This window comes from Bufo gargarizans, chromosome 1 (genome assembly GCF_014858855.1).
Source record: "Bufo gargarizans isolate SCDJY-AF-19 chromosome 1, ASM1485885v1, whole genome shotgun sequence".
Lineage (NCBI taxonomy): Eukaryota > Metazoa > Chordata > Amphibia > Anura > Bufonidae > Bufo > Bufo gargarizans.
In genome coordinates, this window is record NC_058080.1 from 153,623,833 (window position 1) to 153,641,067 (window position 17,235).

Genomic DNA, 17,235 nt, shown 5'->3' on the forward strand with positions numbered 1-17,235 from the left:
ACACACACACGCTACTGTGTATTTCCAAGTCTAATTCTGTCACTAAACCCATACCTGTCACGCAGCGCCTAAATACTAGGCCTCAAATTTATATCCAGCTAAATCTGTCCCTAGTGCTGTAGCTGGGCGAGTTATTTAGTGTCCGTTCAAGCACATTTCTTGTTCTGGGTTGAAATACAATTCCCAATTTAGCAATTTCATAATTTAGTGGTTTCTGCTATATCAGAGCTATTTGAAATCTATCCCTAAAAGGGTATATAATATTCAAGGTGCACATTGGGTCATTCAGAATAACTTCACACACACCCGCTACTGTGTATTTCCAAGTCTAATTCTGGCACTAAACCCATACCTGTCACCCAGCGCCTAAATACTAGGCCTCAAATTTATATCCCGCTAAATCTGTCCTTAGTGCTGTAGCTGGGCGAGTTATTTAGTGTCCGTTCAAGCACATTTCTTGTTCTGGGTTGAAATACAATTCCCAATTTAGCAATTTCATAATTTAGTGGTTTCTGCTATATCAGAGCTATTTGAAATCTATCCCTAAAAGGGTATATAATATTCAAGGTGCACATTGGGTCATTCAGAATAACTTCACACACACCCGCTACTGTGTATTTCCAAGTCTAATTCTGGCACTAAACCCATACCTGTCACCCAGCGCCTAAATACTAGGCCTCAAATTTATATCCCGCTAAATCTGTCCTTAGTGCTGTAGCTGGGCGAGTTATTTAGTGTCCGTTATTTAAAGCGAGGCATTAACGTTCTGAACCTGAGCACAACCTGCATGACCAGGCACCTGCATGCAAAGCATGAACTGCAGTGGAGTAAACACCTTAAAACCAAGGAAGTCACTCAGGCTCCCCCTGCTACCTCTTCTGCTGCTGCCGCCTCGGCCTATTCTGCTGCTGCCGCCTCGGCCTCTTCCTCCGCCTCTGGAGGAACGTTGGCACCTGCCGCCCAGCAAACAGGGGATGTACCACCAACACCACCACCACCACCTCCGTCACCAAGCGTCTCAACCATGTCACACGCCAGCGTTCAGCTCTCCATCTCACAAACATTTGATAGAAAGCGTAAATTCCCACCTAGCCACCCTCGATCCCTGGCCCTGAATGCCAGCATTTCTAAACTACTGGCCTATGAAATGCTGTCATTTAGGCTGGTGGACACAGACAGCTTCAAACAGCTCATGTCGCTTGCTGTCCCACAGTATGTTGTTCCCAGCCGGCACTACTTCTCCAAGAGAGCCGTGCCTTCCCTGCACAACCAAGTATCCGATAAAATCAAGTGTGCACTGCGCAACGCCATCTGTGGCAAGGTCCACCTAACCACAGATACGTGGACCAGTAAGCACGGCCAGGGACGCTATATCTCCCTAACTGCACACTGGGTAAATGTAGTGGCAGCTGGGCCCCAGGCGGAGAGCTGTTTGGCGCACGTCCTTCCGCCGCCAAGGATCGCAGGGCAACATTCTTTGCCTCCTGTTGCCACCTCCTCCTTCTCGGCTTCCTCCTCCTCTTCTTCCACCTGCTCATCCAGTCAGCCACACACCTTCACCACCAACTTCAGCACAGCCCGGGGTAAACGTCAGCAGGCCATTCTGAAACTCATATGTTTGGGGGACAGGCCCCACACCGCACAGGAGTTGTGGCGGGGTATAGAACAACAGACCGACGAGTGGTTGCTGCCGGTGAGCCTCAAGCCCGGCCTGGTGGTGTGTGATAATGGGCGAAATCTCGTTGCAGCTCTGGGACTAGCCAATTTGACGCACATCCCTTGCTTGGCGCATGTGCTGAATTTGGTGGTGCAGAAGTTCATTCACAACTACCCCGACATGTCAGAGCTGCTGCATAAAGTGCGGGCCGTCTGTTCGCGCTTCCGGCGTTCACATCCTGCTGCTGCTCGCCTGTCTGCGCTACAGCGTAACTTCGGCCTTCCCGCTCACCGCCTCATATGCGACGTGCCCACCAGGTGGAACTCCACCTTGCACATGCTGGACAGACTGTGCGAGCAGCAGCAGGCCATAGTGGAGTTTCAGCTGCAGCACGCACGGGTCAGTCGCACTACAGAACAGCACCACTTCACCACCAATGACTGGGCCTCCATGCGAGACCTGTGTGCCCTGTTGCGCTGTTTCGAGTACTCCACCAACATGGCCAGTGGCGATGACACCGTTATCAGCGTTACAATACCACTTCTATGTCTCCTTGAGAAAACACTTAGGGCGATGATGGAAGAGGAGGTGGCCCAGGAGGAGGAGGAGGAGGAGGAGGAAGAGGGGTCATTTTTAGCACTTTCAGGCCAGTCTCTTCGAAGTGACTCAGAGGGAGGTTTTTGGCAACAGCAGAGGCCAGGTACAAATGTGGCCAGCCAGGGCCCACTACTGGAGGACGGGGAGGACGAGGATGAGGAGGAGGTGGAGGAGGATGAGGATGAAGCATGGTCACAGCGGGGTGGCACCCAACGCAGCTCGGGTCCATCACTGGTGCGTGGCTGGGGGGAAAGGCAGGACGATGACGATACGCCTCCCACAGAGGACAGCTTGTCCTTATCCCTGGGCAGCCTGGCACACATGAGCGACTACATGCTGCAGTGCCTGCGCAACGACAGCAGAGTTGCCCACATTTTAACCTGTGCGGACTACTGGGTTGCCACCCTGCTGGATCCACGCTACAAAGACAATGTGCCCACCTTACTTCCTGCACTGGAGCGTGATAGGAAGATGCGCGAGTACAAGCGCACGTTGGTAGACGCGCTACTGAGAGCATTCCCAAATGTCACAGGGGAACAAGTGGAAGCCCAAGGCCAAGGCAGAGGAGGAGCAAGAGGTCGCCAAGGCAGCTGTGTCACGGCCAGCTCCTCTGAGGGCAGGGTTAGCATGGCAGAGATGTGGAAAACTTTTGTCAACACGCCACAGCTAACTGCACCACCACCTGATACGCAACGTGTTAGCAGGAGGCAACATTTCACTAACATGGTGGAACAGTACGTGTGCACACCCCTCCACGTACTGACTGATGGTTCGGCCCCATTCAACTTCTGGGTCTCTAAATTGTCCACGTGGCCAGAGCTAGCCTTTTATGCCTTGGAGGTGCTGGCCTGCCCGGCAGCCAGCGTTTTGTCTGAACGTGTATTCAGCACGGCAGGGGGCGTCATTACAGACAAACGCAGCCGCCTGTCTACAGCCAATGTGGACAAGCTGACGTTCATAAAAATGAACCAGGCATGGATCCCACAGGACCTGTCCGTCCCTTGTCCAGATTAGACATTAACTACCTCCCCATAACCATATATTATTGGACTCCAGGGCACTTCCTCATTCAATCCTATTTTTATTTTCATTTTACCATTATATTGCGATGCTACCCAAAGTTGAATGAACCTCTCCTCTGCCTGTGTGCTAGGCCTAAATATATGCCAATGGACTGTTGCAGTGGTGGCTGACATGAAGCCTGATTCTCTGCTATGACATGCAGACTAATTCTCTGCTGACATGAAGCCAGATTGTCTGTTACGGGACCTCCCTCCTCTGCCTGGGTGCTGGGCCTAAATTTATGACAATGGACTGTTGCAGTGGTGGCTGACGTGAAGCCTCATTCTCTGCTATGACATGCAGACTGATTCTCTGCTGACATGAAGCCAGATTGTCTGTTACGGGACCTCTCTCCTCTGCCTGTGTGCTAGGCCTAAATATATGCCAATGGACTGTTGCAGTGGTGGCTGACGTGAAGCCTGATTCTCTGCTATGACATGCAGACTGATTCTCTGCTGACATGAAGCCAGATCCTCTGTTACGGGACCTCTCTCCTCTGCCTGTGTGTGTGCTGGGCCTAAATATATGCCAATGGACTGTTGCAGTGGTGGCTGACGTGAAGCCTCATTCTCTGCTATGACATGCAGACTAATTCTCTGCTGACATGAAGACAGATTCTCTGTTACGGGACCTCCCTCCTCTGCCTGGGTGCTGGGCCTAAATATATGCCAATGGACTGTTGCAGTGGTGGGTGACGTGAAGCCTGATTCTCTGCTATGACATGCAGACTAATTCTCTGCTGACATGAAGACAGATTCTCTGTTACGGGACCTCTCTCCTCTGCCTGTGTGTGTGCTGGGCCTAAATATATGCCAATGGACTGTTGCAGTGGTGGCTGACGTGAAGCCTCATTCTCTGCTATGACATGCAGACTAATTCTCTGCTGACATGAAGACAGATTCTCTGTTACGGGACCTCCCTCCTCTGCCTGGGTGCTGGGCCTAAATATATGCCAATGGACTGTTGCAGTGGTGGCTGACGTGAAGCCTCATTCTCTGCTATGACATGCAGACTGATTCTCTGCTGACATGAAGCCAGATCGTCTGTTACGGGACCTCTCTGCTCTGCCTGTGTGCTAGGCCTAAATATATGCCAATGGACTGTTGCAGTGGTGGGTGACGTGAAGCCTCATTCTCTGCTATGACATGCAGACTGATTCTCTGCTGTCATGAAGCCAGATTGTCTGTTACGGGACCTCTCTGCTCTGCCTGTGTGCTAGGCCTAAATATATGCCAATGGACTGTTGCAGTGGTGGGTGACGTGAAGCCTCATTCTCTGCTATGACATGCAGACTGATTCTCTGCTGTCATGAAGCCAGATTGTCTGTTACGGGACCTCTCTGCTCTGCCTGTGTGCTAGGCCTAAATATATGCCAATGGACTGTTGCAGTGGTGGGTGACGTGAAGCCTCATTCTCTGCTATGACATGCAGACTGATTCTCTGCTGACATGAAGCCAGATTGTCTGTTACGGGACCTCTCTCCTCTGCCTGTGTGCTAGGCCTAAATATATGCCAATGGACTGTTGCAGTGGTGGCTGACGTGAAGCCTCATTCTCTGCTATGACATGCAGACTAATTCTCTGCTGACATGAAGCCAGATTGTCTGTTACGGGACCTCTCTCCTCTGCCTGGGTGCTGGGCCTAAATTTATGACAATGGACTGTTGCAGTGGTGGCTGACGTGAAGCCTGATTCTCTGCTATGACATGCAGACTGATTCTCTGCTGACATGAAGCCAGATCCTCTGTTACGGGACCTCTCTCCTCTGCCTGTGTGTGTGCTGGGCCTAAATATATGCCAATGGACTGTTGCAGTGGTGGCTGACGTGAAGCCTCATTCTCTGCTATGACATGCAGACTGATTCTCTGCTGACATGAAGCCAGATTCTCTGTTACGGGACCTCTCTCCTCTGCCTGTGTGTGTGCTGGGCCTAAATATATGCCAATGGACTGTTGCAGTGGTGGCTGACGTGAAGCCTCATTCTCTGCTATGACATGCAGACTAATTCTCTGCTGACATGAAGACAGATTCTCTGTTACGGGACCTCCCTCCTCTGCCTGGGTGCTGGGCCTAAATATATGCCAATGGACTGTTGCAGTGGTGGCTGACGTGAAGCCTCATTCTCTGCTATGACATGCAGACTAATTCTCTGCTGACATGAAGACAGATTCTCTGTTACGGGACCTCTCTCCTCTGCCTGGGTGCCGGGGCCTAAATATCTGAGAATGGACTGTTCCAGTGGTGGGTGACGGGAAGCCAGATTCTCTGCTATGGAACCTCTCTCCAATTGATTTTGGTTAATTTTTATTTATTTAATTTTTAATTTAATTCATTTCCCTATCCACATTTGTTTGCAGGGGATTTACCTACATGTTGCTGCCTTTTGCAGCCCTCTAGCTCTTTCCTGGGCTGTTTTACAGCCTTTTTAGTGCCGAAAAGTTCGGGTCCCCATTGACTTCAATGGGGTTCGGGTTCGGGACGAAGTTCGGATCGGGTTCGGATCCCGAACCCGAACATTTCCGGGATGTTCGGCCGAACTTCTCGAACCCGAACATCCAGGTGTTCGCTCAACTCTAGTCATGATGACTCCACCCTGAAGATTAATTCACAACTAAAGCATTTTTTACATAGATTTCACTCCTATGATTTCTAGTTATTGTTGCTTCTATAGCACTAAGATATCTTTCGTCTGAACAAGGGTTGAACATTTCATACGGTTAGTTCACACCACTGCTATATATTTCTGTTGGTCTGCTCCATTAGCGGGAGGTAGAATTTGTGATGGAAAGCGTATCCAGGGGGGCGCCTAGCCTTTCTGCTGCCTTAAGCGAAAACTGAAATAGCACCCCAACTCCCCAAAGCCAATTTGTTAAAGGGCTTCTGTCACCCCACTAAACTCATTTTTTTTTTTTGTGTACTTATAATCCCTATCCTGTGATATTGCTATACATTATGTTATTAATCATTTTCGTTCAGTAGATTTGGCAAAGAAAACTACTTTTATGATATGCTAAATACCTGTCTACCAGCAAGTAGGGCGTCTACTTGCTGGTAGCAGCCACAGAAAACCGCCCTCTCGTCGTGTTGATTGACAGGGCCAGCCGCGATCTCCTCCTCCGGCTGGCCCTGTCAGCATTTCAAAAATCGCGCGCCTGTGTTGATTCGGCGCAGGCACTCTGAGATAAGGAGGCTCGCCTCCTCAGCACTCCCTCAGTGCGCCTGCGCTGATGACGTCACCGAAAGAGAAGACGTCATCGGTGCAGGCGCACTGAGGGAGTGCTGAGGAGGCGAGCCTCCTTATCTCAGAGCGCCTGCGCCAAATCAACACAGGCGCAAGATTTTTGAAATGCTGCCAGCCGGAGGAGGAGATCCCGGCTGGCCCTGTCAATAAACAGGAGGAGGGGGCGGTTTTCTGCGGCTGCTACCAGCAAGTAGACGCCCTACTTGCTGGTAGACAGGTATTTAGCATTTTTAACTGCATGTATCACAAAAACAGACGAAAATGTTTAATAAATGTGGGTATATGCAAAAACACAGCAAAGGTGTCCATAGCCTTTAAATGGTCATTGTTAAAGCTCTGATGGATACGTTTTCCATCACAAATTCTATCTACCTCTTATGAAGCAGACCAACAGATCAAATAAAAAGGAATAAGAAGATTAAAGGGATTGTCCCACGAAAAATATTCTGTAGTTTTCAAACCAGCACCTGGCTCTGAATACTTTTGTCATTGCATTTAATTAAAAAAAATTGTATAGCCACTGAGTTATTCAATAAAATGTATCTGTATAGCGCCACCTGCTGTTTTTTTTTCTTATCTCTTTGACCTGCTCACTGAGAAGGCCGCACATGCTCAGTTTCATCCTTCAACTGCCTCCTGAGCTGTGATAGGGAGAGCATGGACACGCCCCCTTAGCTGCAGCAGAAAAGACACCCCTTGAGCTGCCAGCTTGATATAAATCTAACACAGCAATGAACGGGGAGATCTCTGGATCCATGTGAGATACAGGGCTGGTTCTAGCTTTGTTTTTCACACTCGCATTGCTGGATTCCGGCAGGCAATTCCATCGATCTGGCAATCTGTATGCAAACGGATACCATTTGTAGACAGATCCAGATGCGGATCCGTCTCACAAATGCATTGCAATACCGGATCTGTCTCTCCGGTTGTCATCTGGAAAAACGGATCCGGTATTTATCTTTTTCACATTTTTAAAGGTCCGCGCATGCGCAGACCGCAAAACTGGATCCATTTTTCCGGAACACTTGGGGCCAGATCCGGCATTATTGCATTTCAATGTAAAATAATGCCGGCATTCCGGCAAGTGTTACGGAATTTTGGACAGGGAAAATACCGCAGAATGCTGCAGTATTTTCTCCGTCCAAAAACCGTACAGTGACTGAACTGAAGACATCCTGATGCATACTGAACGGAATGCTCTCCATTCAGAATGCATTAGGATAGTGATTTTCCGGTATTGAGCCCCTAGGACGGAACTTAATACAGAAAAAGTTTAACTCAAGTGTGAAAGTACCCTTAGAAAGAAATTGTCATGTACTGTATGATGTCTGATTTTCATATTTTTACATTAGTCATGGGACAACTCTTTTAAATTAAAAAATAATAATAATAGAAGTCCAAAGAACCCGGTTCATACGGATTATATAGAGCGGGTTTTATTTTCATCTAGTCTCCTGACATCGCACTTCACTGACAGACACGCTCGCCTTAAAGTTACCGTTTTCCATTCTTTATAAACCCATCTAGTTTTGTTGCTCTGCCCTCTCTCAATCTGACATCTACAGATTTGGATGAAATTGCTGAAAAAAAATGGATTTCAACCTACCTGTCTTTGGATTGATTGCGAAGAATCCCTGTGGGTTACCACTTGAAATCTTATAAGTCAACTTGTCATTAGAGCTGGAGTCAGGATCAAACGCAACAATCTGCACGACTGATAAATCCTTTGGTGAGTTCTCCGTGACCTCTGGGTAATAAACAGGTTCGGAGGTTTGTGGCGCGTTATCGTTGACATCTTCAATTTCGATGTAGATCTCAATAAAGGAGGACAGGGGAACAACGCCGCTATCAGTGGCATAAACCGTCAGCCAGTAATGAGAAGTCGTTTCACGGTCAAGACTATCTGCGGTCCGTATAATACCTGAATAATAAAAAAAAGATGGAGTGCGCGGTTAATGGAAATTTCAGCACTTAAGGTTAAGTATCTTTCAATTTCTAATTGCACTAAACACATATAAAGTACAAAGTATAATCAATCAGGCAGCAATAAAGTGATGCTTAACATCCAGGAAGAGACCTGAGGAGACAAAGCGACTCATCCCTGCTACCCCGAGCATTGTCACCGCTCCTGCCATGTCTGTTTTAGTAGCTACTTGCATTTATATGTAATGACAATTCCGGAGCATCTATTCGTATAACTTTATGTTGTGTCTTTCCTCAGTCTGCAATGAAATCCAGCTTGGTTTTTCCAGTTGGGGTTGTGTTCCGGCACAGTCTGACACTATTCAATCAGTGCTGCTAGTGTAAGTCCTCGATCACATTTCCGTGTCCGTTAGAAGTCCATGAAAATAATCAATCCCTGTTTCATCCGTGAAGATGTCTGTGTTTGGTCCGTGTGACTGTTTTTTTCTATCCATGTGTCGTCCGTATGCCACGGAGGCTGCTCAGCTGAGAGTTAATTTCTAAAGCATCCCTATCAGTGAAAAACAGACCAATAGTGGACGCAACACGGATGTCGTGTTTTTTCACGGATCCCACAAACTGTAATGGGCATGTTTGGTCCACATTACAGACAAAAGTAGTGCATGTCTCCGTGATTTTTTTTCAGTCAGTAAAAAAGTACTGAGGTGTGAACAGACACAGTAAAATCACTGGGTACACTGTCCATGGAAAATGCGGACAATACACGTCAGTGAAGAACGGAAATGTGAATGAGGTCTTAGACTGTGAGGAACTCACCCCAAACTGGTAACACCCAGATTGACTGTTATTGCACACTGCTGGAAATCTATTTATAAACTAGTCGGAATAATAGAGGAACGGTACAACATAGAGTCATAAGAACAGATGCTCCAGAATTGTTGCAAAAACGTACATGTCAGGAGAGCTGCCAGGATTATTGCTGTGGATGATTCCTTTAAAATACGGTAATATATTTTGGACATTTCAAGAACTTTTGGAAACAGACCAAATGAGACTTAAGTAAGTGAAGATAATAAACTGAATCCCCTGCATATCTGTGCTATGAGTGCAAAAGTTCACACAGTATAGAGTGAGCCAACTTTACTGTCCCTCACCAGGAAAAAAATGCTCATTATGATTCCAACAAAGCTGAGATGAAAAAGACGTACAGAATACAAATTCTTCCTGAGGAACAATCAAGCCTTTATACACTTCAGGGCGCTGCATGTTACATAACATACAGGGGAGCAGCTCCAAGGCTTGGACTAGGTCACGGTCCTGTCTTCAATTAATTACAAGTTGGGCATGAGTCCTGGCACACAACCGCTCCACTATCTGGTCTGCGTTACTTTTTGGTGGACCATGACCTCTTCCTAGGAATGTGTATAATAAGAGTCCTCCAGGGACTGGGCAGTGATCTAATTACCCTGCCATGCTATATTTCCTCTGTTATGAAGATTAGCTATAAAGTAATATGTTGTAGCTGAGATGTTTCTGTCCAACCGCCTAACACAGCCAGGGGCGGACTGGGCAAAAACCCTATAGAAAAAACATCCCGGTGAGTATATGCCTAGGAGGTCACATTAGCCCTCCTAATGACCAACAGCCATGGTACATAAGTAAGAATCTGATGCTCCTCTGCTGACTCCTGAATTTAACTGTATTGCCATCCCGAGGCAAATAGAGTAAGAGGACAGAACATGGCAGCTGGCGCTGACCACCACAGAGAGGCAGTTTTTGGGGAGCTTTTTTGTACTGTTGGGGCAGTATTTTGTGATGTAGAGGGGTATTTTGTTCTGCTGCTGCTGTGGTATAATGTGCCAAAATATGGTATTGATGGTCCTGCCTACTCATGTTAACCCTGCCTTCTGTCAATTTGGGCCCCAGTAAAATTGGACTTCTTAGTTTTTTTTCCCATGGCCATTTTAAGTTCCCAGTCCGTCCCTGAACACTGCACAGAAGTCCATCCCTGAACACTGAAAATTGAGACTGTAAAATACGCAAACAACTGTGATAAACTAAAACCAAACGTAGGAGAAGATACAAGGCCTTGTACAACATTCTCAGTAATTATAGAAGTCAAATAACAACATTAGGGGGAATCAACCCAAGTGCTAGGTGCTTGCCAGAAGATCACATTGGTTGAGTGACCAAACATGGACCTCCACTGACACAGTGCCCATGCCGCTTCGGCATTAGAAATCACTAGAAATCACAACTTTCCATCTCATTCCCTCACTAGAAATCACTATTTTCCATCACTAGAAATTACAACTTTCCATCACTAGAGATCATAACTTTCCATCACCAGAAATCACAACTTTCCATCTCATTCCCTCACTAGAAATCACAATGTACTACATGGAAATCTCCAAGTTTCTGGAACTTGGTGGTGGTTTCAACTACATCAGTTTGGTCTTCAGACATATATATCTATTACAAGTCAGATGATCATTTTCAGACTTGATTTTCCCTAGCAATAAACTATTCCTTTCATTTCTATCAGGAAATACGTGTTAAAGAAGTGAACCCATTAGATCCAATTTAAAGAATTGACCTTGATAACATTATACTCCTAGAGGAGCCTTAACTCTGCGTGTTCCTGATTGCGAAGCTCTGAAGGAACCGTGATTAAATTAACCACAACTTGAGTTTCCTTCAGAGAAAGTTCTCTGTATCTATTTTTTGGTACCCATCAGCTTACAGGGGAGATCAGGCAGTGGAGCATCTCGCAATGTTCTCGTTTGAGCTAATTAAACTACTTTCACAAAAAGCAGAGGCATTTGTTGGCTCACTGCTACCTGACTATAAAACAAGTCCAGGCTGATAGATTCTCCCAAATCCTGCATCCAGACCATTTAGCAGAGAGTCAAAAGGTGTTTATTTAAAGACAAAACGGTAAAAGCTTTTATCTGAAATATGTCAACAGAGATTTTTGGGAGGAGGGAGCCTCTCTTTGTCAGAGGAGAAGTGATTGTTCCTGCCCAGAGAAATGGTCAGCAGGCATGTTATACAGATAAATGGGAAGAGATGATGCAATTAGAGAATCTCAACTGAAGCTGCTTCTCGATTCAGCATGTTACTTCCAGTCCACAGAATCCTTTGGAAAAAAGCAGACAGCTTCCACCGTCATCCACCATTTATGCCTATTTTAATAGCGTGGCTTATTCCTGTCATCCTGCCGCCTCTGTGTCAGAAGTTTAGAATAATAGTTCTATAATTGGTGTACAGAAAAAGTGCAAGCTTAAAGCTTTCCTGACTGAATATATGATAGAGGTATTCCAGGAAGCCTCACATAATACATAAATACACAGTAAATACATAGATAAATTAGATACATTAGATAGATAAACTACATACATTAGATGGGTAAATTAAGGGTCCTTTACATGGGCCTAGAATCCACCATATAATCACTAAAGAGCGTTGTAAGGGTAAGGGTACTGCCAATTACCCAATGAACAAGCAAAACGCTCATTCATTGGGAAATAGATCACTCATGGAGACACAAAAATCGTTGTTTGCCGGCAGCAGATCATGCTGTGTAATCACACCACTGCAGGCAAAAAAAAAGACTGTATGAGAATGCGTGATATGTTAGCGATCACTCCTCCCCATACTGTGGAGGAGACTGCAGCATGTAAATGCAGCGCTCTTCTCTCCTGACAACCAGGAGCTTGCTGGGAAGGAACGCTTCATTTCCGAAGATCGTCTGTTGTATTGTCCCATCTTAAGGGACCTTTAGATAAATGATAGATTGATAGATAGATAGCAGTGGCATACCGCCAATGGCAGCAGACCACGCAGTCGCTATGGGGCCCGTAAGGTTGGAGGGCCCGGCCGAGAAGAATGGTCCTGCCCCTTAACTCTCTAGTCTCTAGCAACAGCAGGAGGGAAGTTTTGTAAAGAGAGAACTATCCTTCCTACTGCTCCCTATCTGTCAGCCAGAACAGCTGGCCGATAGGCGGAGAGATGCTCTACTGCTGTCTCTGCGTATTGGCCAGCTCAATTTCGGCACCTCCACCTCTTGAATTGCGTCTCATTTCTTGCAGTTCTTGCAGGTGTACCGGTGGAGGGAAAGGTGTCAAAGTTGCCCGCCAAGTGTGACCAGTCAGCGACCTCAGTGAGGAGAGGTTGCAGCAGCCATCATCACGTTGTGTGTGAGTATAAGCCTACTATTAGTGATGGACACACAGCAACCCTTCTACACACAGCGCCCCCTTTCACCCTCCCTAGACATAGTTCTGAGTTCAGTCCTCTGCTCCTCATCAGGGGTGCACCACCAATGAGGTCAGTTGAGGCGATTGGTGACTTGGTGAGGCAGCACCAGGTAGGGACAAGAGGGAGACAGCAGAAGGGCCATAGGCAATGAGCGCTTTCATTGTGGCAAAGGGGTTAGTTAAGAAATTGGCATTGGGAGGGGGGTGCCGCGTCAGTTTTTGCCTTGGGCAGCAGAAAGGCTAGGTGCACCCCTGCTCCTCATTGCCCTATTAGTAATAACCTACCTTGAAGTATATGTTTATAGGGGGTGGGAGCTGTGTGGCTTGGAAATATATATTTAGAAAGTATATATATATACAGACGTGGACAAAATTGTTGGTACCCTTTGGTCAATGAAAGAAAAAGTCACAATGGTCACAGAAATAACTTTAATCTGACAAAAGTAATAATAAATTAAAATTCTATAAATGTTAACCAATGAAAGTCAGACATTGTTTTTCAACCATGCTTCAACAGAATTATGTAAAAAAATAAACTCATGAAACAGGCATGGACAAAAATGATGGTACCCCTAACTTAATATTTTGTTGCGCAACCTTTTGAGGCAATCACTGCAATCAAACGCTTCCTGTAACTGTCAATGAGACATCTGCACCTCTCAGCAGGTATTTTGGCCCACTCCTCATGAGCAAACTGCTCCAGTTGTGTCCGGTTTGAAGGGTGCCTTTTCCAGACTGCATGTTTCAGCTCCTTCCAAAGATGCTCAATAGGATTGAGGTCAGGGCTCATAGAAGGCCACTTTAGAATAGTCCAATTTTTTCCTCTTAGCCATTCTTGGGTGTTTTTAGCGGTGTGTTTTGGGTCATTGTCCTGTTGCAAGACCCATGACCTGCGACTGAGACCAAGCTTTCTGACACTGGCTAGTACATTTCTCTCTAGAATTCCTTGATAGTCTTGAGATTTCATTGTACCCTGCACAGATTCAAGACACCCTGTGCCAGACGCAGCAAAGCAGCCCCAGAACATAACAGAGCCTCCTCCATGTTTCACAGTAGGGACAGTGTTCTTTTCTTGATATGCTTCATTTTTTCGTCTGTGAACATACAGCTGATGTGCCTTGGCAAAAACTTCGATTTTTGTCTCATCTGTCCACAGGACATTCTCCCAGAAGCTTTGTGGCTTGTCAACATGTAGTTTGGCATATTCCAGTCTTGCTTTTTTATGATTCGTTTTCAACAATGGTGTCCTCCTTGGTCGTCTCCCATGTAGTCCACTTTGGCTCAAACAACGACGGATGGTGCGATCTGACACTGATGTTCCTTGAGCATGAAGTTCACCTTGAATCTCTTTAGAAGTCTTTCTAGGCTCTTTTGTTACCATTCGGATTATCCGTCTCTTAGATTTGTCATCAATTTTCCTCCTGCGGCCACGTCCAGGGAGGTTGGCTACAGTCCCATGGATCTTAAACTTATGAATAATATGTGCAACTGTACTCACAGGAACATCTAGTTGCTTGGAGATGGTCTTATAGCCTTTACCTTTAACATGCTTGTCTATAATTTTCTTTCTGATCTCTTGAGACAGCTCTTTCCTTTGCTTCCTCTGGTCCATGTCGAGTGTGGTACACACCATATCACCAAACAACACAGTGATTACCTGGAGCCATATATATAGGCCCAATGGCTGATTACAAGGTTGTAGACACCTGTGATGCTAATTAGTGGACACACCTTGAATTAACATGTCCCTTTGGTCACATTATGTTCTGTGTTTTCTAGGGGTACCATCATTTTTGTCCATGCCTGTTTCATGAGTTTATTTTTTTACATAATTCTGTTGAAGCATGGTTGAAAAACAATGTCTGACTTTCATTGGTTAACATTTATAGAATTTTAATTTATTATTACTTTTGTCAGATTAAAGTTATTTCTGTGACCATTGTGACTTTTTCTTTCATTGACCAAAGGGTACCAACAATTTTGTCCACGTCTGTATATATATATAAAAGAAAAACAATGGCGGCACCGGAATACAAAAAGGGTGCTATGTCCAGGGATGTAGCAGCTTACCCCATCAATAGGAAACGAAAAAAGGACAGCACTCCAAGTAAAAGTGATGATGATTTAATCACCCATGTGCAGGCAACGTTTCAGCTCATACAAGAGCCTTTGTCAAGCAATGAACACAGTAAAAGAAGGGGCATATATACGCCAACCCCTATGACATCACAAAATAGTCAATTAACAATAAAGTGCAAATAGTGCATCAATAATATATAGAAAAAATACACAAAAATGTGAGACAATGTAAAATACAATGACCAATCAATAATATGTCCAATACATCATACAATAAATGCATAATCGCACAGAACTGTATAAAGATAAATTGATTGGACAATACATATCAGGTGTATAAGGTATATACTAAGTGAAAAAGACTGAACGATGCTGCAAAAAAAGGAGGAGCGATAGCCTACCCTGTGTTGCCAGCCATGTCACACACGCCATGTATCGCCATTACGGCGTTCAGATGGGTCCAGTGCGCAAGCGCCAAGTCACGTGAATAGCAAGATGTAACTTCCGCAAATGACGCAGCCCGGGCATGCGCACAGAGGTAAAGAGCTGCGTCGGCCATCTTGGAAATGGTACAAAGCCTCAGATGTAAACAAAGAGCGCAAATGATAAACCAAATTATACATGTGATAATCGTATGGCGAAAATATGCGCAAAGAAGTAAAGAAACAATATTGCTAAGCAATATGTAGTTATTCACCAATGTGTGTGCGCCAGCCTGATAATGGACAGGATAGCGCTAAACGGATATAATGCCGTTTGCCTGTTAGTGTGCCCATGGGGAACAAGAAAGAGGATGCATACATGAGATGCAGCCCATTTCAAGAAGGCACCAACTGGAACAAAACCCGCAACACAGCTGCAGGTATGTTCACAAAAGGGCCCATAGTTCCCAATGGACACACAATAATTGAGGACACACAATGAACAACAAAGTGCATTAAATAAGAAAAAAATGCATCCAGACTATAAAACATGAACAATGTTTCAAGACATGTGGGCAATTGTGGAACACATCGGGTACGCTTCACCTCATCAACCTGCAGCATCATTCTTGTCTGTGAAAAAAGGAAGAAAAAGAAGAAAATGAGAAACTGGCTTAATAGTGTTCATAATACACTAAGTATCCTCAAGGGAAACACATAACGCATATATGACAATTGTGGGGCAAACTAATACTCTAAATATATAACCCCGGATTATAATCCGCATTGAGCCCATTGGGTCTCAGACTATTGAGGGTATAGATCCAGAAAAGCTCTCTTTTCCTCAGAATCAACACCCTATTGCCCCCACGTCTGGGCATGGGAATGTGGTCAATGGCCCAACATTTAAGATCTCTTTCGGAGTGTTGGAACTCCGTAAAGTGTTTGGCAATAGGGAGGTCTTTTCTTTTTTTGCGTATGGACAATCGATGATTGTTCAATCGCGTTCTGAGGTCCGTCGACGTCTCACCCACATATAGTAATTTACACGGGCAAATCAGAACATAAATCACAAAGTTTGAACTGCATGTAAGGTGGAATCGAATAGGATAAGAAACTCCAGTAGTTGGATGGACAAAGGCAGGTCCCCTGCCCATATATTTGCAGTCAATGCAACATAAACAGGGGAAACTGCCTTTGCCATGTGTAGTTAAAGAAGTTTGAACAGATTTGGACCTAGGTCCAATATCCGCTCTAACAAGTTGGTCCCGTAAATTGCGAGATCGGCAAAAGGAGAAGAGGGGAGGGGATCTAAATTCAGGGATCTCACTGTGACAGCCACCCAGAATCCCCCAGTGTCGCTTGATAATGCGATTGATGGTCTCGCTTTGCTCCGTGTATTTGGAGATGAAGGGTATCCGACTGACAGATCCGTCCGACACCCTTCTCTCCAAAGTACTGTTCCTATCTGTATTACGAACTTTAAGTATGTGAGAATCAAGGAGCTGGGTGGGATACCCCCTACTCTGGAATTTCCTGGACATGTTGTCCAAAGCCAGGTCAACCTGATCCGGTTCAGACACAATGCGTTTCACCCTCAGAAACTGTGAAAAAGGCAAACTTTTAAGCATACTGCGAGGATGCCCACTATTAAAACAAAGAAGGGTATTTTTGTCCGTGGGCTTGGTGTATAACCGAGTATGAAGCTTACCCTGATTGTAAATGACTGTGGTGTCTAAGAACTGCAATTCAGTCTCAGAGTGGACCAAGGTAAACTGAAGGTCTCTATTGATACTGTTGAGAAACTGATGGAATTCATCAAGTTGGGCATCAAGTTTGGTTCAATACTAGGGCTCGGATCACGGCGCCTCAGACTAGTGAATTCTCTCTGAGACGCCTTGATCTGTCCATTAAGAGCCATTTCACTCCCATTGTCAATGAGGCCTCTGTTGATGCATTTATCTCCGCTGTTACATCTGATATTAATGCTTATAAA

General features: G+C 45.5%; 1 protein-coding gene across 6 annotated transcripts in view; it reads right to left on the reverse strand.

Moving 5' to 3' along the window:
• Positions 1 to 17,235, reverse strand: part of FAT1 (FAT atypical cadherin 1) — a 241,129-nt gene that overhangs the window by 130,923 nt on the left and 92,971 nt on the right. For all 6 annotated transcript variants that reach the window (XM_044299767.1, XM_044299794.1, XM_044299760.1 and 3 more), the window contains exon 3: positions 8,163 to 8,477. In XM_044299767.1, the coding sequence (XP_044155702.1) occupies positions 8,163 to 8,477 (315 nt within the window). The remainder of the gene's footprint in view (positions 1 to 8,162; positions 8,478 to 17,235) is intronic.